This window comes from Marmota marmota, unplaced genomic scaffold (assembly GCF_001458135.2).
Source record: "Marmota marmota marmota unplaced genomic scaffold, marMar, whole genome shotgun sequence".
NCBI lineage: Eukaryota > Metazoa > Chordata > Mammalia > Rodentia > Sciuridae > Marmota > Marmota marmota.
This window is the reverse complement of record NW_026000171.1, coordinates 7,252,231-7,275,809: the sequence shown is the minus strand read 5'-3', so window position 1 is coordinate 7,275,809 and position 23,579 is coordinate 7,252,231. Positions and strand designations below refer to the sequence as shown.

At 33.4% G+C, this 23,579-nt stretch overlaps 1 protein-coding gene across 20 annotated transcripts in view; it reads left to right on the top strand.

Moving 5' to 3' along the window:
• Positions 1-23,579, top strand: part of Erc1 (ELKS/RAB6-interacting/CAST family member 1) — a 1,605,700-nt gene that overhangs the window by 1,295,717 nt on the left and 286,404 nt on the right. For all 20 annotated transcript variants that reach the window (XM_048787497.1, XM_048787503.1, XM_048787498.1 and 17 more), the window contains one exon: positions 11,048-11,183. In XM_048787497.1, coding sequence (XP_048643454.1) covers positions 11,048-11,183 — 136 coding nt within the window. The remainder of the gene's footprint in view (positions 1-11,047; positions 11,184-23,579) is intronic.

Here is a 23,579-nt window from a genome sequence, read left to right as displayed (position 1 = left end):
TCAGCATCATTCTGCATATTCCCTTCCTTGAAACACTAGTTTCTTGTAGCATTTCTGACACAGATTCTCCTCATTTTACTGCTCTTTTACTTGTCATTCCTTTGCTGTTATCATTTCTGGTTCTGTCACATTCTAGACCCTGAAGGGCTTCATTCTCAGCTCTATTTTCTTTTTTATATATACCTTCTTGAAAGATGGCTTCTAGTCTTATGACTTTCAGTATCAATCATTTTTCAATAGCTCCCAAACTAATATGTATAGTGAGGCTTTCTAAAATAAAATACTAATTATCTCCAGAATTTCTTTAGTTCAAGAGCTAACTTAGCTTTACCCAAAGCATATCTCTTGACCTTTCCTACCCTTTTCAAAACCTGTTCTCCATAGCTGGGTGTGGTGGCTCACACCTGTATCCCAGCAACTGGGGAGGCTGAGACAAGAGGATCACGAGTTCAAAGCCAGCCTCAGCAATAGCAAGGTGCCAAGCAACTAAGTGAGACTCTATCTCTAAATACAAAATAAAGCTGGGGATGTGACTCAGTGGTTGAGTGCCCCTGATTCAATCTCTGGTACCAAAAAAAACAAACAACAACAACAAAAAACTGTTTTCCAGTTTTCCCCAGCTATCACCAGTTGTATTAGGCATTAACCCACAAAGTAATCATTGATGTTTTTCTCCTCCTGCTTCCCATATTAACTCTGTTAGTAAGTCCAATCACACTGAAAAATATATCTGGTATTCAGTCACTGCATTGTACTCCGTTTGGTGAACTATTGCCTCTTGCTCATACTTCTGCAGATGCTGACTCGTGTCTTTGCTTTAACATCTTGCTCCTCAGCTAGTCTCATATCCATGGCACTTAGATTGAGCTCTTAAAACTTAAAAGTAGATGTTGTCACTCATTGCTTAGAACCTTGCTGTGTTCTCATATTATACTCAGAATAAAATTCAGACTCCTTAACGTAACTTAGAAGACTGCAACATCTGGCTTCTTGCCATCTCTGCACCACTACTTCTGTTCATTACATTCCTCCATATTGCCTGCCTGCCTTCTCACCTTTGTCCCTCCCTTCCTAACCAGATCTTTCTGTTTTCAAATCCTGTGCATTTGTGATTCTTGCTTCCTCTTGTCCCAGATCTCTGCATGGCTCACTCCCTGGTGGTTCCTCAGCATTGTCTTCCTAGACTGTTTTAGCTAACAGTGTTTCCATTATATTTCTAGTTTTGTTTTATTTTTTTCATTGAATGTGTCACTGTGCTATGATATTGTTTGCTTAATAGTATATATTATCTGTTTTCTCCTTTCAAAAGTTTTTGGTAAGCATGAGATGTTGTATTATTTTCTTTTCCTTCTCAGTAAATATTGTTATGAATAAAGGAAAGCCAACTGGAATTTTTGGGAAAATTTTGTCAAATAAGTTGAGAGTGCATACTGGTTTTCTCTCAGACAAATATGGTGCTTTACCTTAGTTGAGTAAAAACTTGAATGTTTATTAGGTTACTCTTATTTTTCTTAGTTTTTATGAGCATTCCTTTGTATTTTGTGATATCAAGGAATCCCTTTCCAATGCAAGAGGTTTTGTAGTGACCATCAAAACTCTTTAGCAGAGAGTAGCAAAACCACACCCTCCTTTGGGACCCATTTTTGTATAGCTTGCAGACTAAGAATGGGTTTTACTTTCTTTTTTATTTTTGAAAAACAACAACAAAAACAAGAAGTTGTGAAACAGATTGTAATAATCCATAAATTATAAAATACTTACTATCTGTCCTTTTACAAAAAGGGTTGGCTTCCCCTTGCTGGAGGATCTGGCCTACTGTTGTCTGTCTAATCTCATCTAACAGCAGATTGCTTCTCAATCTAGTCAGTCACAGAAAGTCCTCCTTTCTGTTCTTCATCAGATCAGGCCCACTCTGACCTCAGAATCTTTGCCTTTGCTCTTCCTTCATGTGTAATACTCTTTCCCCAGTGTGTGAATATGATGGCTTATTCCTCCATTCCTTCACAGATTTGCTTCAGGGTTACCTCCATAGAGTGGTCTTTTCTGAACACTTTAATTCCTAAACTCCATGTATTCCTTCCTCTTTCATTTTTTTTTTCCCCATTGGATTTATCTGCATCTTACCTACTGTATATTTTACTTATGTTCTTTGTCTTTATAGTAAACTTAGTGAGTGGTGAGATTTTTGTCTCTGTTGTTCACTGTCATGTCCACAAAGACAGTACCTGGTACACATTAAATATTTATTACATAAATGGTAATAAAGTGATTCTGAGAATCAATATTTTTAAAATAGCTTCTTCTAAAACATTTCAGTAAACATTGACTAACTGCTGTAAGACCAGACAGGTCTTGTCTTCAGTCTGTGGAAATGTGAAAGTAAAATCATTTCTCTCAAGGACATCAGTGTGGTACTGAGAATAAACATAGAAATAAGTGAAATAAAAGTAAGATGAGATTTATTATCATGCAGTTCTTTTGCTAATTAAAAATTTTAACTTGATAATTTAAAATATTTTTGTATAAGTTAAAATGTTTATAAATATGACATTAGTAATGATTTTTATATTCTGTATTGGTATCTATTTTTTATTATAACTTATTTTCTATAAAGAAATTCTCTTTATAAGGAAACACTTTTGTAAAAATAAAATCATTATTTAAATTGACCTTGAAATATCAGAAACATTTTAATTAGACACAGAACATGAAAGTATCATTTTAGTTTTTTAATGCATTTTTTGAAGGAATAAGAAATTCTTATTTTTAAGCCAAGTTTAGATATTTATGTGGTATTATGAAATTTTGTGTCTTAACTTTTATATTAACTGAAAGAGTAAAATTAGGAAAGCAAAATGAAAAGGCTGTGTGTGTGTGTTGCTTTCTCTACATAGGTAATGTTTTGTATATAATATTGATATTGATATATAATATGATACTCTAGCAGTATCATTTTACTTCTAATTAGTGTATTTTTTAGTCCTTTGTCTAGTTTAAGTTTCTGTTCTCCAGTGAAGGTAAGTATCTGTGTCAAATTGGATTGTTAGTATTTCCTTAAACTCAATAATAGCAGCATTCTACCTTTTTCTTAAATATGTGTGGGAGATTGTCGTGGTGCATAATTACACCACCATTATATATCTTTGTTGGGCAAAGCAAAAAAAAAAGCCAGCAGGAATGCAATCTCTGACAAGTGATAATTTCTTAGTAGAATTCAAAACTTAGTAAGCTTTGAAGAAGGAAAACAATTTTTTTTTTTTTTTTGTTAATTTACTAGGTGTTTAAGATGTAAGGAAGATATTTATTTTTCCGGGCTTATATTGTTTTCAAACTTTAAACAGACTGTATTCCTCGGAGTTCTATTTTGAGTAGATTAATCAGTATAGAGGATATGCTTAGTTTCCTTTTGTACATTTGCTGGACTTAATGAGCACCTATATACCACAAGGAACAATTTCACAGGACAAGGTGAGATAGGTAAAAGACAATGGGAAATGGATTGATTCAATTATTTCACAATTTTCTATAATATTCTTGGTTGTCTGACTAGATAAAATTATTTTATCTTGATGGTTATTCTTTTGTCTATAGAACAAAAACATAAAATATCTGCAAAACTAAGATAAAGCAGGGAGAATGAAAATACAAAAAGAAGGGGATTAGGAGAGGTCAAGACCAAAATAATAATAAGGGGACCACAAATATGTCATACTGTATTACATTCTGTGTAGTCTGATATGGGCAAATACTCTGTTTTGAGATGCAACTGTATCTTATTCAAGAATAACTTTAAGGGCTGGGGCTATAGCTCAGAGGTAGAGTGCTTGCCTTGTACGTATGAGGCACTGGGTTCAATCCTCAGCACCACGTAAACATAAATAAATAAAGATAGTGTGTCTATCTACAACTGAAAAAATTTTTTTTTTAAAAAGAACTACAAAATTTAAAAAAATGTTTTGTCTGTTATAGAAAACATAGACACTATAGAAAATCCAAACAAGAAAATATACTAAATTTTTTTCCTTTTTAATTTTCTTTAATACATGCATGCCCACTTATATTTGGGATCATGTCCTTTTTTGAATCAGTGGAAGTAGTCATGAGAATTGTATGCCAGATATTTCGAAGGTCAAAATAAATATCATTTTATTTTATTTTGGTACTGTGGATTTAACCAGAGGTGGCAGTGGGGTATCCCACTGCATCACATTCCCATCCCTTTTTATTTTTTTGAGACAGGGTCTCACTGAGTTGCTGAGGGCCTCACTAAGTTGTCAAGACAGGCCTTGAACCTGCTATTCTCCAGTCTAAGCCTCCCGAGTTTCTGGGATTATAGTCATGCGCCACCATTCCCAGCTAAACTTTTTTTTTTAAAAAAACATAACACACAAAGGGAGAGTGTAGAGGTGGAGTAAAATGAGAGCAATGAATTTCTTCAGTTGTTCTGAAACATAACTAAAAAATACAGTGACCTATTTCTGTGACTTGGGAGGGGGTAAATTTAGGATTTAAAAAATTATTTACTTTCAGATATAATTCTAATTAAGAGTGCTGAGAAATAAAATTGACTTTGGATCAGAAGCTTAGCCCATAATATCTGACTTGTAACCAGAAAATAGTCAAGTGATTTTAATTGGGTTCCTTATCTTGTGTGTCATAATGTCCCAAATGACCAGCCTAGTGCAACAGGCGATAGGGATTGCCAGCACCATCTGGAATAATTCACAGATGCAAAGTGAAAGGAATTTATGTACCATTTCAAATATTTTTCTCTCTTAAAACAGAGAATAAACCTTTGTATGCAGTAAGTGATCATTATGAGAAACTTAATTTTGGGGAAAAGCAATTTGTTTGATGAAAGCAAACTTTTGCTCTATATCTTCATCTTTTCTAGTGTAAAGATCTGAACCTATTTATTTCATTAGTTAATATAATTGATATGAGGTTATTAGCACATTAGAAACATTAACACAGAAAATTATGGAGTGAGGAGATTGCAAATAAAATATTACTTAAAAAATTTTGTTCTAATGGTGTCTGAGTTTCTTGTATTATCTGTGACTGAAATCATATAAATATTCCAGATGACCAAAAGTGGAATTCTTATATAGGACCTTTTGATTCATTCTCATCAGAGAATGAATTACAATTAATGTCATTAATTCACCATTCCCTCTTGAATATTTTCCCAAGCTTTATTGAGGTATAGTTGACAAATAAGATTAGTGTATAGTTAAGATGTACACTGTGAACTTTTGATATGCCTATACACTGTTAGAGATTACCACAGTCAAGCTAAAATCACACATTGCCTCATAGCTACTGTTTTCTGTGTGTGTATATATGTGTGTTTATGACACTTAAGCTTTCCTGACTTTTTCAAGTATTGTATATTATTAGTTGTACCACATTGTATATTTGATCCCCAAAACTTTTGTGACTGAAAATTTGTGCCCATTGACCAACATCTTTCCTCTTCCCCATGCCCTGACAACCACATTTTACTCTCCTTCTATGAGTTTAATTCTTTTAGATTCTACATATAACTGAGATCATAGAGTACTTGTCCTTCTGTGTCTGGGCCATTTTATACTGTGCTGCAGGTTTATCCATGTTTTCATAAATGGTAGGATTTCTTTCTCTGAATAATATTCCATTGCTTATATATGTATATTTGACATTTTCCTAATCCATTCTTATGACACCTAGGTTGTTTCCAGATCTTTACTGTGGTGAATAAAATTGCTGTAAACATGGGAGTAGAAATGTCTCTTTTGAGATCCTCATTTTAGTTCTTTCAAATAAATATCAGAAGTGGGATTGCTGGATTATATCATAGTTCTGTTTATAGTTTTTCAGGAACTTTCATGCTTTTTTCGCTAATGGCTGTACCAATTCCCATTAACACTGTACCAGGATTCTCTCTTTTCCATAACCTCACCAATACTTGTTATCTTTTGTCTTTGATCACAGCTATTCCAACAGATGGGAGCTGATGGGATCTTGTGTTGCTCAGGCTGGTCTTGAATTCCTTAGCTTAAGCCATCTTCCTACCTCAGCTTCCCAAGTGACTGGGGCTACGGATGTGCACCATTGCACCCAGCATCCTTTGTCCATTTTAAATTGAGGGGTTTTTGTTTGTTTGTTTGTTTTGTGCTATTGAGTCCCTTATGTATTTTGGATATTAACTCCTTACCAGAAGTACGGTTTGCAAGTATGTTTTCCTAATCTATATGGGCTCTCTCTTCACTCTGTTGTTTGTTGCCATATAGAAATTTTTTAGTTTGATATAATCCCATTTGTCTGATTTTGGCTTTGTTCTCTGTGCTTTTGGTGTCATATAAGGAAAAAAAAAATCATTGCCCAAACCATTATCAAGGAGCTTTCTTCTACTATGTTTTCTTTATGAAGTTTCAGATCTTAGTTTTAAAAATGCTTTAATCCATTTTGAGTTGATTTTTGTTTGTACTGTGAGATAAAGGTTCAGTTTCATGCTTCTATATGTAGATATTCAGTTTTCCCTGAACCATTTATTGAAGCGACTATGCTCTCATATGTGTTCCTCCTGGCATCTTTGTCAAAAATTACGTTACTGTAAATGTATGGATTTACTTCTGTGCTCTCTATTCTGTTCTGTGGTGTATGGTGTCTATTTTTATGCCAATATTTCAGTGTTTTAATTACTATAGATTTGTAGTATCGTTGGGAAAACCAGAAAGTGTGATGGTTCTAGCTTTGTTCTTACTTAAGACTGCTTTGGCTGTTCAGGGTCTTTTGTGGTTCTGTATAAACTTTAGTGTTGGTTTTGTTTGTTTGTTTTCCTGTTTCTGTGAGAAATGCCATTAGAATTTTGATAGGAATTGTATTGAGTCTATAGATAACTTTGGGTGGTATAGACATTTAACAATATTAATTCTTCCAACCCATGAACTTGGACTATCTTTCTATTTGTATCTTGAAAAATTTCTTTCATCAATGTCTTATAGATTTCAGTATGCAGACTTTCACTTCTTTGGTTAAATTTATTCCTAAGTATTTTACTCTCTTTGATGCTGTTATAAATGAGATTGTTCATGTCTATTTTGGATAGATCATTGTGTACTATATAGAAATGTAACTTATTTTTTATGTTGATTTCATGTTCTGCAACTTTATTGAATTTGTTTATTAGTTTTGATAATTTTATGGAGTCTTCAGGGTTTTTAACATATAAGATTTTGTCATCTGCAAACTGATACACTTTAATTTCTAAGTTTTCCAATTTGGATGCCTTTTATTTCTTTTTTTTTCACCCAATTCGCGAGAACTTGCAGTACTGATTAAGTAGAAGTGGTAAAGTGGACACGTTTTGCTTTTCTTTTTCATTTTTGGACTAGGGGTTGAACCTCAGGGGGCTTTACCACTAAGTTACATCCTCAGTTCTTTTTAAAAAAATTTTAATTTGAGACAATCTCTTTCAGTTGCTGAGGTTGATATCTAAGTTGTGATTCTCCTGCCTCAGCCTCTTAAATTGCTAGAATTACAGATGCACACCTCCATGCCCAGCTTTGGCCTCTCTTTTCTTGTTCTTGATTTTAGAGGAAAAGATATCAGCTTTTCATCTTTGGGTATGATGTCAGCTATAGGTTCGTCATATATGGACTTTATTTTACTGAAGTGTATTACTTCTATGCCTTATTTGAGAATTTTCATTTATTTTTTTTTATTATTTTGTTACTGGGGCTTAAACCCAGGGGTGTTTAACAACCATCCCCAATCCTATTTATTTATTTATCTATTTATTTATTTATTTTTAGCTATAGAAGGACACAATATCTTTACTTATTCATTTATTTTTTACTTGGTGCTGAGGATTAAACCCAGTGCCTCACATGTGTGAGGCAAGCACTCTACCATTGTGCCCCAGCCCCAGCCCTCCTTGTTATTTTTTATTTAGCAAGTGGGTCTCTCTGTTTCTTAGGTTCTCACTAAGTTGCTGAGACTGGCTTTGAACTCATGATTCTCTTGCCTCAGCCTCCTGAGTTGCTGGGATCGCAGGCATGTACCACTGTGCCCATCTATTGAGAGTTTTTATCATGAAAGGATGTTTAGCTTTATCAAATGCTTTTTTTCTCAGTCTTTTCAGAGGATCATGTAATTTTTACCTTTCATTCTGTTCATGTAGTATATCCTGTTTATTGATTGTGTATGTTGAATCATCCTTGCCTACCAGAGATAAGTCCCACTTGTTCATGGTGAATGATCCTTTTAATATTCTCATGAATTAGGTTTGCTAGTATTTTGTTGAGGATTTTCATCTGTGTTTACCAGGATATATTGGGCTATGATTTTCTTTTCTTCTGCTCTTATTTGACTTTGGTATGGAGGCAATGCTAGCCTCTTAAAATAAGTTTGGAAATGTTTTTCCTCTTCAGTTTTTTCAAAGAATTTGAGAAGGATTGGTTATTTATTCTACTTTTTTTTGTTTTTAATATTTATTCTACTTTAATGTTTGGTAGAGTTCATGTGTGAAGTCTTCCAGTTCTGAGCTTTTTTCCCTTGAGAATTTTTTTAATTACTGCTTCTTTTTCTGTATTCATTATTGATTTTTACATCTATTTCTATTTCTTCTTGATTCAGTCTTGGTAGGTTGTACGTCTCTAGAAATTTATCCATTTCTTTTGCATTTTCCAACTTGTTGACATATGATTTTTCACAGTGTTTGTTTAGTCAGCTTTTTTGCTACCATAACCAAAAGACTTGACAAGAACAATTGGAGGAATAAAAGTTTATGAGCTAGGGAATGAGAGAGACAGAGACAGAGACACAGAGACACAAAATATATCCCCCAAAGGCATGCCTCCAGAGTGACCCACCTCCTCCATCCACATGCTATTAGCTTAGAGTTATCACCCAGTTAATACCTACCAGAGGATTAATGCACTGAATAGTTCTGAAAAAGAGGAAAAATCAGGGATTCTTGGTTTGCTATTTATTGAGACTTTTTATAAAGCTGTAGTACTTACAGTTGCATAAAGTTGGCTCAGAAACATACAAGCATATCAGAGTAGAAAACCCGGAATGGGCACACATGTATATAAAAACTTTACATATGACAGAGGTGACAATGCTTGAAGTATTGCTGAGTCAAATCATTATTAATACATACAAAAATGAAATTTTATTCTTTCACTATACTCAAAAAAATGAAATTACATCTTTACTTCATGCCCACTCAACTTCAATTTCAGGTGGGTTAATGACTTCAGTGTGAAAGACCAAGGTTGTAACATCTTTAGGGGAATAGTTTTATGAATTTGGAATTCATACAATTGTCATACAATTGTACTCTATAAAGGAGAAGATTGGTATGTTTGAAGCAATTAAAATTTTTAGATTCTATAAATGCAGTGATAACATAAAGCAATCAAAGAAATAATTCATAGTTTGGAAGAACATAGTCCATAACATGTGACAGTTAAAAAATTATTAGTGTATGTATAAAGTAATCGTATGTCATTAAAGAAAATTTGTCTTAATTAAACAATGGACAAAAGATATAAGTCACAGAAGTGGAAACAGGAATGGCCAAATACCATATGAGAATATTTTTAGCTTCAGTAGTCAGGAGCATGCATTTTAAAACCATATTGAGATACGATTTTTTATCAGATTAGGAAAAATTACAAAGTCTGATGATATCAAATGTCAGTGGGTATGGAGAAATATAACAAGCATTGTTATGACCTACTAGTGAGAGTATAAGTTAATAAAACCTTGAAACGAATGTAAGTTGTACCTACTGTATGGACTAAGCAGTTGAGTTTTTAGACCTAAATCCTAGAGAAACTTGCATAGTTCTATTAGATTGTATCTAGCAGCATTGTTTATAATAGCAAGAAATGGAAACAACTCAGTTATCCATCACCTTGGGAATGGGCTAAAACAGTTATATACATTGTTTTATACTGCAGAAAAAAATTGAGGGGATTAAGAAAACTAAGTATCACTCTCAAAACACAAACTGAAAGGAAAAAAATAATTTATTGGTAAATTTTATGAAACTCAAAAATTGGCAAACTATAAATGAAGGGTCCATGTATATGTGGCAAAACTTTAATAAAAACAAGGAGATTTTAAACCCAGAATTTAACATAGAGATTACTCTTACCAGTGGAGGATAGAGTAATAATAGTCATTGGAATATGAGAGTGGTACAATGGAAGCTTCAGAAGTAGATAGAATGTTCTTTAAAAAATTTTTTTTTATAGTTGTAGCATGCCTTTATTTGTTTCATTTTTATGTGATGCTAAGGATTGTACCCAGTGCCTCACACATGCTAGGCAAGTGCTCTGCCACTGAGCTATATAGTCCTAGCCTTAGAATGTTCTAATTCTTAAGCTGAGTTCTTAGATCTTGATGCCATTATTTTCAGATACATGTATATTATATATACCATTTTGAATGCTTGAAATATTGATTTAATAATGGTAAAATTCAAGTTATATTTCAAAACCTTTGTTAAAATGAGTCGTAATAATATATCTGTGTGACAATGTAAGGAGACTGCTTCCATTATTTTCAACATAAATGGTTGACTTGGTTTCTCTATCATTTCAGATCCTCTCATGCTTTTCTTTTGTTTTATAATTTTGTCATGCTTGATAAAGTATGTGCTGAAATATATTCTCCTTAGAGGAAAACTGGAACATCATTGTATACAGTGTATTATCTTTGATAGGGAAAAATTTGGAATTGTTGAAAAAAATCCAGCTTGTGGCTGAGTCTCAGTGGTAGAGTGCCTGCCTAGAGCATGTGAGGCACTGGGTTCGAGCCTTAGCACCACATAAAGATAAATAAATAAAGGTATTGTGTTCATCTGCAACTAAATATGTGTGTGTGTGTGTGTGTATACACACACACACACACACACACGAAGAAAAAAAATTGTTGAAAAATATCTTGCACCAAGAAGTTTTGTTGGATTTTGTTGGTGTAAATTTGTACATAGCATATTCTTTCTGTGCACATATATGAAAAAGCTTGATTTTTCTCCCTCTATCAATAGGCAAGTGAAAGACCAGAATAAGAAGGTAGCAAATCTGAAGCACAAGGAACAGGTGGAGAAAAAGAAGAGCGCACAGATGTTAGAGGAGGCCCGGCGGAGGGAAGACAATCTCAACGACAGCTCCCAGCAGCTGCAGGTCAGAGCACACGGAGTCTGAGAGGATTGGGTGAAGAGATTTGATCCTTAATTGCATGTTGTTTTTCTCTTCATCTTTATCCTCCTCTTTTTTCTCTTTCTAACCCTGCTTGCTGCCTTCCTGTCAGATCAACTTTTTAGCAATAATGGAATGGCTTTAAATAGAAAAGGCAAGTTTTATTCCACAGTTTTGTGAGGACACCTCAGCATAGGAGAAAGTTCATCTTGCTTCAAGTTGATCATACTTAATTGGTAAGTTCAATGTCAGTTTAATGAGTGGGTTATATTAAGCTATAGGGTTGTTAGTATAACTGTTTGCCATTTCTGTTCATTAAAGACCATTGTTGATCTTAGTTTGTGGCTTTCTTCCTTTTTTCCATTTCCCTTTTTCTTTTCTTTCCATATTTCTTTCCTCCATTTCCCCTTCCTTCCTTCCTTTTAAAAAATATATTCAATTTAGAGAGTACATTTCACAGTCATAGAGGACATATTTTTTTTTCTTTGATGGAGTGATGATATTTAACCAGAACAAATAACAATAGTAGCAGCTACCATGTAAGTGCCAATTAGGTTCCCAGTATTTAAAGTAGGCCCTGGTCATACATTTCTCTAACCTTCACAGTAATACAGTGGTATTGTGCACATTTTGCAAATAGGAAAACAAAGACATTGAATTACTTACCTAAGTGCACACAATGTTCTAAGTGACTTGGCTGTGATTTTTATTTGGGACTTCTCATCTGCAGCCTGTCCTCTTTTTCTTGGCAGTAATACCTTAGAATGAAGGTTTAGGTTTTAGGGAATCCCATAAACATGCTGGAATCCTCTAAAACTCCTGGTATGACAGCTAAACTGCTGTGATATTGCTTTTCTTTCTTTATAGCTTCTCTTTGGATATAATATAGTATGTATACCATAATTGCACAGTCACACAATTTTGACTAGAGAGATGTGGAGAAGTTGTTTTCTAGAAACTGATTTTAGGCTTTGCAACAAGTACATTCTAAACTTGGAAACTCAAATTTTTTATTTTTATTTTTTTGGTTTCTCTTTTATATAACTTTTACTGATATACTTCTTACAGAATGATAAATTACTTCAAATGCACCAACTTTTGAAAAGAAGAATCATCAATTTTTCCTCACCCTTTCAACTGTTAATATTAACAATGGTTAATATTAGCATTTTTCTCTTCCTCCTTCATTCCTCATTTAAAAAAAAATACAAATCTGATGAATGTAAAAGAATTTATTTTGTGGAATCTATATTTCTCTGATTACTAGTGATGTCAAGTGTTGTTTTTTTCACATCTTGAATTTTCATTTGTAAATGTAATTCAAATCTCCTCACTTTTTTCCCCCCAGTGGTAGCTTTTTCTCTCATGAATTTTGTGCTTAATTTATCCACATTTTGAGACCATATATTTAATTTGTTTTAAATTTAAATTTGTCTTAATTTGTGTTAAAAGTTATTCTGTTATTGCTTGCATTTTTAAAAATAACATGTTTGCTTTTTAAATTACTTTAGAGTATTTTGTGTGTTGAGGAAGGTTTTTTATCCCCTAACAATTTCAGTAGCATGTTTACAGGAAATTATTTCATTGCTCACAAGGCTGAATTGGTATCTTTATGTTTTGTGAAATTGGTTAACAATTCAATCTGTTTCTAGTGTTTCAGTTTAACCTCCCTCCTTGAACTATGACCACATTTTTAAAAATCATATAAAATACCAATTTTATAATAAGACAAGCCTGTCTTTTAGTTCACTCTTTAACTGTTATCATTTCTTGTGTTCCCCTGATGCTGATTTAATGTTTTCTATTGTCAGTCTTTGTAAACCAAGGATATTCTAAGTTTCTATCAGTTATTATAATACCATGAGTGCTTTTTTATGTAATCTTTTATAATCTGTTTTTAAGAGCAGATAGATAGGATATATTGCGTTATTTGTATTTTATATAAAAAGAGTACTAACATAGAGGGATTGACTGACTTTTCCAAGGTGTGTCCCAGTGATAGCTGATGGCCATACTTTTAGCTACTAAGGAAATGGATGTATTTCATTCAAAGACAGTGAAAAGAGGACTGGCCTACAATTAAGATACTTAGGATCTTATCTCAGTTCTTTTACTCACTACTCTTATATATTTTAAAATTATGCTATTACATATAATAATCCAGTGGTAGTGAGTTTTCCTAGCCCTAGACTATATTCTCTAAATACAGTTCATGCCTGAAAGAAGCTAGGGATTCTTGGAGAAAATGGCTGGTTCCAGAATTGGAGCTGGACATGTATATTCTAAACCTAGATCTCTAGATCAGTGGGTTTGAGATTATAGTGTCCCTTGAATTCACCTGGAGGCCTTTTCAAGCTTAGATTTCTGGGTCCAGATCTTAAGGTCTGATTCAGTAAGTTTGCTTAAGCTGCAAGAATTTGCATTTCTAGTAACTTCTTAGGTGATGATGACATTCCTAGGTTCTCGAAGTTTGGTTCAAGGACATTCCTGGTACTCGAATCAAACCTTGAGAACTACTGTAGTACAGCATCTTGTGATAATGAAGAATTAAGCTTCCGAAATTTACTGAGGTCATGTAAGAAGGTTAGGGAGATGCAAATCAAAACTTAAATTTCATCTTATTCCAATTAGAATGCAGTCATCATGAATACAAATAACAATAATTACTGACAAAGAGTTGGAGGATATGGGGAGAAAGAACACTTATACATTGTTGGTGGGACTACAGATTAGTACATCCACTGTGGAAACTGGTATGGAGGTTACTCAAAAGACCAGGAATAGAACCACTATATGACCCAGCTCTATTCTACTACTTGGTATCTATGCAAAAGAACTGAAGTCATATACTCTAATGATATATGCATTCCAGTGTCTATAGTAGTGCAATTCATAATAGCCCAAGGCATCTGTGAACAGATGAATGGATAAACGTGTGTACACACACACACACACACACACACACACACGAGTTCTGCTCAGCCCTAATAGGAATGAAATGATTTAAGTTGCTGATAAATGAATGGTTGGAGAACATCATGCTAATTGAAATAAACCACAAACTTATTAAAGTCAAGAACAGAATATGTTCTCTCATAAGCACAATCTAGAGAGAAAAAATAATAATAATTTTTAAAAAGGCTGGGGAGGGCTGTAATTGTGGCTCAGCAGTAGAATGCTCACCTAGCATGTTCGAGGTCTGGGTTCCATCCTCAGCACCACATAAAAAAGAAAATTAAAGTATAAAAATAAAAAATTTTTAAAAAGGCTGGGGAAACCATGAAAATAGAAGGGAAAACAATAGATCTAGGGAAACGGAGAGGGAGAAGGAGAGAAAGGAGAAAAAGGGAAGGAACCAGGGAATGAAGTAGCCAAATTAAGCTCTGCACATGTATAAATATTCACAAAGAATCCCACTTTTATGTATAATTACAGTGCACCAATTAAAAATAAATAAATAGAAGGGAGACCATTAAAGTAAAGGAAGAAGGTCAGGGAGAAGGAAGAGGAAAGGGGAAAAGGGAAGTAATGGGGAATGAAATGGAGCAAGTTATTGGCATATATGAATATGTCATAATGAATACTACTATTACATATAATTACAATGTACTAATAAAAACTTGTTTAATAAGGACAGAGGAGCAACAATGGAGGGACCATTATTTACCTAGTATGGGCACTTATAAAAAGGACTGGAGTACAGTGGATTAAAGTAAATATATTTAAATCCAAAAGCTTAGTATCGAGACTGTACAAATAATTTAGAGATTACTAAAGCACCAGTTCATTATTCTGAACAAATAGGTAAATAAAGGGAAAGAATCGGGCAATTAACTTGCCTTTTATGGATAAATTGTGTTAGACAAATCAGATAGTGGATCATGGTAGGTTCAGTGTTGAAGAATTACAGCTGATGAATGCAGAAGGAATGAGAGAATTTAGAAAATTATCTTCTTGCAGTTAACTAAATAAACATGGATCCAGGCAACTCAGCAGTGAGTTATTATTATTGAATAAAATGTCAATGGAGAACTTTATAGTGGGTGGAGCAAGTTGATACCTATCAATAAATCTTTCAGTTCTTATAGAAAGAGAAAAAAAATCAAGCATGTTAAGCCTCTGACTATGATGCATTTGCATATATGTCCCAAAGAGTCAAATCTAAATTTATGTGAGCCAGGTTAAGAAAAAAAATAGGCAAAGAAATATGTTAATTACTCAAGGAAGTGCTATCAACCAAACTCAGATTATAATACAAATTTTTTTTGGTACTGGGGATTGAACCCAAGGGTGCTTAACCCCTGAGCCACATCCCCAGCCCTTTTTATTTTTGATTTTGAGACAGAGTCTCATATATAGAGGGCCTTGCTGGGATTATAGGCATGCACCACCATGCCTGAATCAGATTATAAAAAATTCTACATGACAGATAACTCATTTTCTTCAACTAATATATGAGAATGGGGAGAAAGAGAAGAAAGATGCTTTTTACAGATTTTTTAAAAATTGGGGAACATAAATTTCATGCAAATCATTTAGAATTTACTGGGATCCTGACTTGAATAACTATAAAAAACATTTTATGAGGAGAGATCCAGGCACTTAACAGGATACCCAAAAAGTTTTTTTTTTTTTAAGTATAATTATTTTGTTATTGAAGTACCTAAAGAAGTGTTTATAGAAAAAATAGTGTGGCATCTGGGAATTATTTTTAATTGAAGTTATAAGTAGGGACATATTGGTCAGTGGGATTATTGATAGTTATTGCAGCTGAGTTATAGTGAAATGGGTTTCATTTAACTACTCATTATACTTTCGTTTGTGTTTGAAATTTTTCCTAGTAAAATGGGGAAAAGTAGAGTCCTTGACTCTGGCTTAGTTTCTTCTTCCCTTCCTCCTTACCTCCCTTTGTTTCTGTTATGGGAAACACACTCCTGGCCTTATGCAGGCTTGGCAAGTGATCTGCCACTCAGCTATACCCACAACCTGGGTTGGTTTCCTAGCTGTATTTCTTATTTGTGTTTTTCGTCTTCCTTGAGAAATGTTTTTATATTTTCCAAGTAATATTTTATTGCATATTTATACTTTCCTTGTAGTCTCTTTCATTTTTAAACCTAATTTCTTTATTATCTTATACCTTTGCCTATATTGTTTAAAAATTAGCTTTTAATTAACATACCAAAAAATTAATACATAATATTTATTTGTTTTTAATTCTTTTTTGTAGTTGTAGATGGGTAGCATGCCTTTATTTTATTTTATTAGTTTTTTGTAGTTATAGATGTACAGAATGTATTTATTTTATTTGTTTACTTTTATGTGGTGCTAAGGATTAAACCCAGTATCTTACCTGTACTAGGCAAGTGCTCTGCCATGGAGCTACAGCCCCAGCCCCAATACATAATATTTTAAGTTTGCCTATATCCTTCCAAAACTTCTTCTAAGCTTTAATTTTAAAGTTTAAAATTATTATCATTGTAATGATAATATATACAATATTTTAGCTTATTTTTAAAAACTTAATATTATATTACATTTCCACAAACTGTGTGTTTTTATAATGATGCTTGTACTTATTGAATTGAATTAAAAGTTCACTGCTTTATACAAGTTCCTCTTTTGCCAGACCTTTTTTTATTTCCAGTTTTCACTGAGCAAATTTGTGCAGATAATTTTTACTGAATTGGGTTATTTCCTTAGGGCATCCTTCAGAGCAAGAATATTATGTCAAAGAAAATGAAATGTTGTGTTTCCCAAATTTCCTACCCAGAAAGGTTAAGCTGATCTATAATGCTCCCAACAGTTTAGCCATTATTTTCCCTATGATCACTTTGGTTTTGTTTAAATTTGTGTTCATTATGTGCACATAAAGTAGTAGTATTTTTTCATTTCTTTAATGAAACTTCATTTTTCTCATATAACGATTTATTATTTGACCTATTATTTGAAATTTCTATGTCAAAAATTAATTACCTCACAAGGATCTCTATTGAGAACCTAGTGTGAATCAATGTTTTGTATTGATGCAAATTGATGTATATTTTCCCCTTTTCATTATTTTTACTTTAAGACTGATTTGCCTCATTTTATTGTGTAAACTACTTTTAAAAAATATGATTTGCCTACCTTAACCTTTCCAGACAATTCTGTTATTCATCTCCTGTTTATAACAGGGTTAAATGTATTAGTTTTTCTAGTTCTTTAAATGTTTGTACATGCTACATGCTTGTTTATTGTAACTATTCATCCTTTTGGATTATGCAGAATTTATTTTAATGTATTATATGAGACAAAGATGTAAAATATTCTGCTAACATTTAGTAAATAGAAATTCTTTTAAAAAGTTGTTTTTAAACATCTAATTAATTATATGCTAAATGTTATAGAAATTTCCATTTAATTCTAAATTCTAGGTTTAATATTTTTGTTTTAATCCATTTTTATACATATGGTGTTTTTACAGTATGTTTATTACAAAATTGGTAGGGTATTTGAACCATCATTACTTTTATCTCAAAATATTTTTTCCTACTAATCTTTGAAATGCATTTGGAATATTTAAAAGATTTTTGTGAAATTATGGGAAGAATTTATGGGAAGAATTTAAAGAATGTTATGGGGATATAGCTCAGTTGGTAGAGTGCTCGCATCACATGCACAAGGCCATGGATTCAATCCCCAGTACCACAAATTGAAGTTTAGAGAAGTCTGAAATAAATTAGTTTTGCAAATGAGCTTAAAATTATATTTAAAACTGGGCATGGTGGCACATGCCTATAACCACAATTGTTCAGGAGGTCGAGGCAGGAGGATCACAAGTTCAAAGCCAGCCTCAGCAAAAGCAAGGTACTAAGTAAACATCTGAGTGAGACTTTGTCTCTAAATAAAAATACAAAATAGTGCTGGAGATGTGGCTCAGGGGTTGGATGCCCCCGAGTTCAATTCCTAGTCGTGTGTGTGTGTGTGTGTGTGTGTGTGTGTATGTGTATGCATATAATATCTAAATCCACAGTGTTATTGGTATTGGTATAGATGGTATTATTGTACCATCTATAGATAAAATATTAACAGAAGAACATGGGATTAGAGCTGAGGCCTTAGGATCCTCAACATTTACAGATGGGATACACTAGGAGGAGATGGTGCTGAGAAGCAGACTGAAATGAAGAGGCCAGTTGAATGGGAGAGAAAAAGAAAGAGTACAGCATCACAGAAGGCAGGAGAAGATTGTCTCTAGAGAAGAGAGTACAGAAGAGCCCCCTGACTTCCATCATTTGACTACATAATGGTATTTTTGCTTTACAATGGGTTTAGCAGGATTTGGCCCTATGTGTCGATGAACATCTATAAATACATTGTGTTAATGCTACTGAGTGACCGAGAAAGAGGACAGCACAGTTGAGTGGTCTGATCCAGTGTATCAGAAATAAATGACCCAGAGGTAGCATAGTGACCTCCCCTGGATAAGATAGATACTTTCCATTTTGCCTATTGACCTTGGAGGTAATAGACCCATATTGATCCCGCTACTTGTATTGGCCAGTTTTTCTGTCATGTGCTCACCAAAATTCAGTGTCTCTTGGATCTTTGTCATACCTTCTCAGGAATGTTTTTTTGCACATGGCTTTCTAGAACTTGACTATACTTACAATGGTTATCTAAAATTTTCTAGCATGGTCCATAGATAAATTAAACTTTTCACAATTCTAGTTGAAAATCACTGATATAAGACATAAGTAATAAAGACATTGAGGCACTTTTTGGTCATGACCCTTTCCTGTTATCTATTATGCTGTTCTATTATGGTGTCTCTTCTTTTGATATTTTACTTGTAATTTTGCCATATGTTTTGTTTCCCTTACCCAGAATTTAGCTTTGTATTAATTAAATTCAGTTCTGAAGTTGTCTAATTTTCCTTAAACTGTATTTTATTTTATCTAATTAAATCAGATTTTAGAATATCTGTAGTTGTCTTTGCTAAACATTTATTAATTGCCTGTATGGAGTAGTCATTGTGCTGAGGGCTGGGAGGATAGGAGATAAATAAAAAAATGGTATTTCCTCTCCATTTACAGTATATATGCATATTATATATTTTTGTGTGTGTGCTGAGTATGTTAAAAAATGTTATATTAATTATAATTATAGTAATTGCAGAACACAGAGCTGAAATTTGGTAAATCCCAACCAAAGGATCCTCCCGCATAAATAGTTGCATGAAGTGCAATCTTCACTGATTTGACCCATGGTGATTTGCGGATTTAAGAGCTCCCTTACCCATCTGTGTGTCTCTCCCAATCCCCAGTGCTAGAGCTGTAACCCCTGAATTATCACTAAACTATACTCCTAGCCCGTTACACATCTTCTGAGGTTTAATTTCTCCCTCCTTTAGGAAGCCTGCATAAATCTTACAGTTGGAATTAATCATGCTTTCTGTTGTAATTCCATTAGAGTTTGTATCTTCTTTGATTTCAGGGTTTATTTTATCTCACTTTGTGTTATATACTAATGGTTTATATGTCAGTTCCCCCTTATACCTGATTTTGGTAACCTTGGCTTGATATTCTGCCATAAATTTTTACTGATGTTAATTATATCTAAAGAGATCAGGAACTCTCAGTCACATACATCTTAGCATTATGTTTTAGTCTGTTTCTATTGCTGTAAGAAAATATCATAAAGTGGCTATCTTATGAACAACAGAAAATTATTGCTTACAGTTGTAGAGACTGGGTAGTCTAAGATCAAAGCATCAACAGATTTGATTTCTCTTGAGGGCCTGCTTTCAGTGTCATAGGTGGCAACTTTGTTTTTTCACATGGTAAAAGGGGCAAAGTAGCTGTCTCAGGGCTCTTATAAGGGCTCTGATCCTGTCCATGAGGGCTTTGTCTTCATGACCTAATAACATTTAAAAGGGACCACCTCTTAATGCCATTGCATTGGTGATTGGATTTCACTCTAAGAATTTTGATGAGGGAGACAAACTTTGAGACCCTAGTACCTAGCATTTGGAATCTCCCATTGACCAAACCTGAAAATGTTTTAACCCCATTTTAAGGTAAAATACTCAATAGCATACTCACTAGCATAGCTATTCTGCTTTAGATAATGCTTTAGATAATGCTTGTTTTCTTTGAACATAGTTTATTGATTTTCTAGTCTTGTTCTTATGCTGAATCTTCTTACTATGAATTTTCAGTTTTGCTATATAAAATTTCCACCCCTAAATTACTGTTTATTAATAAACTCTACTCTTTTGTCTTCTCCATTGTTCTTTAACCCTGTATGTATACTTATGCTTTATTGCCTTGCACTTTCCTTTTTCTCCTTGAGAACTAAAGAATAATTTTATTCAAATGTATCTAACAGTTATGTATAGAATATTTCATCTATCATAAAACAAATTCACATTCTTCTCAGCGGCACATGAAAACTTCTCTAAAATAGACCAATTTAGGATCGAAAGACAGTCTTAGCAAGTACAAAAAGAATGCAGATAATCTCTTGTATCCTGACAGAACATAGTGAAATGAAAAGAGAAATCAATAACAAAATAAAAAACAGAAACCATGTTAAAATATGGAGAATGAGTAATGTGTTTTTTTATCATGAACACTTTTTTTAATGAATGGTGTGACTCTATTTTGTGTACAACCAGAATTATGAGAAATTGTGCTCTATATGTGTAATATAAATTGTTATGCATTCTGCTGTCATATATAACAAATTAAAATTTAAAACTTAAAAAAAAACTGTCTTGCACTTTTCTATACATTATTTTATAATTGTCCATTTTCTTTCTCTTCTCAACTAGTTTATATCTACCATAAGTTAAGGGTTACTTTTAAAATGTATTTTTAGTCTTAAACAGTGTTTTACTTTGCTTTTAACTACTTACAGTTATAATTATTGAGTTATAAATAATAAAAATGTAAAATTTAGGTTATAAAATTTAAAAAGAACTTTGAATGATGATATTATATTCAGCATTCAAATACATATTGTTTTTTTAAAAATTTTTTTATTAGTTGTTCAAAACATTACAAAGCTCTTGACATATCATATTTCATCCATTTGATTCAAGCAGATTATGAACTCCCATTTTTACCCCATATACAGATTGCAGAATCACATCGCTTACACATCCACTTTTTTACATACTGCCATACTAGTGTCTGTTGTATTCTGCTGCCTTTCTTATCCTCTACTATCCCCCCTCCCCACCCCTCCGCTCCCCTCCCCTCCCATCTTCTCTCTCTACCCCATCTACTGTAATTCATTTCTCTCTCTCGTTTTTTTTTTCCCCTTTCCCCTCACTTCGTCTTACATGTAATTTTGTAAAGGAAGGGTCTCCTTCCTTTACCATGCAATTTCCCTTCTGTCTCTCTTTCCCTCCCCCCTCTCGTCTCTGTTTAATGGTGATCTTCTTCTCATGCTCTTCCTACCTATTCTGTGATAATTTAAGTTCTTCTTTTCCTATTTTTATGCCTTTAATTTCTTTTGTCTAATTGCTCTGGCCAGTGTTTCGATAACTATATTGAAGAGAAGTGGTGATAGAGGGCATCCCTGTCTTGTTCCAGAATTTAGAGGGAATGCCTTCAATTTTTCTCCAGAGTGATGATAGCCTGAGGCTTAGCATAGATAGCTTTTACAATGTTGAGGTAAGTTCCTGTTATCCCTAGTTTTTCTAATGTTTTGAACATAAAGGGATGTTGTACTTTGTCGAATGCTTTTTCTGCGTCTATCAAGATGATCATATGGTTCTTATATTTAAGTCTATTGATGTGTTGAATAACATTTATTGATTTCCGTATATTGAACCATCCTTGCGTCCCAGGTATGAATCCTACTTGATCATGGTGCACAATTTTTTTGATGTGTTTTTGTATCCGATTTGCCAGAATTTTATTGAGGATTTTTGCATCTAGGTTCATTAGAGATATTGGTCTGTAGTTCTCTTTCTTTGAGGTGTCTTTGTCTGGTTTCGGAATCAGGGTGATGTTGGCCTCATAGAATGAATTTGGAAGAGTTCCCTCTTTTTCTATTTCCTGAAATAACTTGAAAATTATTGGTATTAATTCTTCTTTAAAGGTTTTGTAAAACTCCGCTGTATACCCATCCGGTCCTGGGCTTTTCTTGGTTGGAAGTCTTTTGATTGCTTCTTCTATTTCATCTATTGTTATTGGTCTGTTTAAGTTGTGAGTATCCTCCTGACTCAGTCTGGGCAAATCATATGACTTAAGGAATTTATCGATGTCTTCACTATCTTCTATTTTATTGGAATATAGGTTTTCAAAATAATTTCTAATTGTCTTCTGTATTTCTGTAGTGTCTGTTGTGATATTGCCTTTTTCATCCCGTATGTTAGTGATTTGAGTTCTCTCTCTTCTTCTCTTCGTTAGCATGGCTAAGGGTCTGTCGATCTTATTTATTTTTTCAAAGAACCAACTTTTAGTTTTGTTAATTTTTTCAATAGTTTCTTTTGTTTCAATTTCGTTGATTTCCGCTCTGATTTTAATTATTTCTTGCCTTCTGCTACATTTGCTGTTGTTTTGCTCTTCCTTTTCTAGGGCTTTGAGATGAAGTGTGAGCTCATTTATTTGTTGGTTTTTCCTTTTTTTGAGGAATGACCTCCAAGCGATGAATTTCCCTCTTAAAACTGCTTTCATTGTGTCCCATAGATTCCGATATGTTGTGTCTGTATTTTCATTTATCTCTAAGAATTTTTTGATTTCCTCCTTTATGTCTTCTGTAACCCATTGATCATTCAGTAACATATTGTTCATTTTCCATGTGATGTAGGATTTTTCCTTCCTTCTTTTATCATTGATTTCCAGTTTCATTCCATTATGATCAGATAAAATGCATGGTATTATCTCCACCCCTGTATATTTACTGAGGGTTGCCCTATGGCATAATATATGGTCTATTTTTGAGGAGGATCCATGTGCTGCTGAGAAAAAAGTATATCCACTTGATGATGGTTGATATATTCTATATATGTCAGTTAAGTCTAGGTTGTTGATTGTGATATTGAGTTCTATAGTTTCTTTATTCAGCTTTTGTTTGGAGGATCTGTCCAATTGTGAGAGAGGTGTGTTGAAGTCACCCATAATTATTGTGTTGTGGTCTATTTGATTCTTGAACTTGAGGAGAATTTGTTTTATGAACGTCGCAGCACCATTATTTGGTGCATAAATATTGATAATTGTTATGTCTTGTTGGTGAATGGTTCCTTTTAACAGTATATAATGTCCTTCCTTATCCCTTTTGATTAATTTAGTCTTGAAGTCAATTTTATTCGATATGAGGATGGCCACCCCTGCTTGCTTACGAGGACCGTGTGCGTGGTATATTTTTTCCCAACCTTTCACCTTCAGC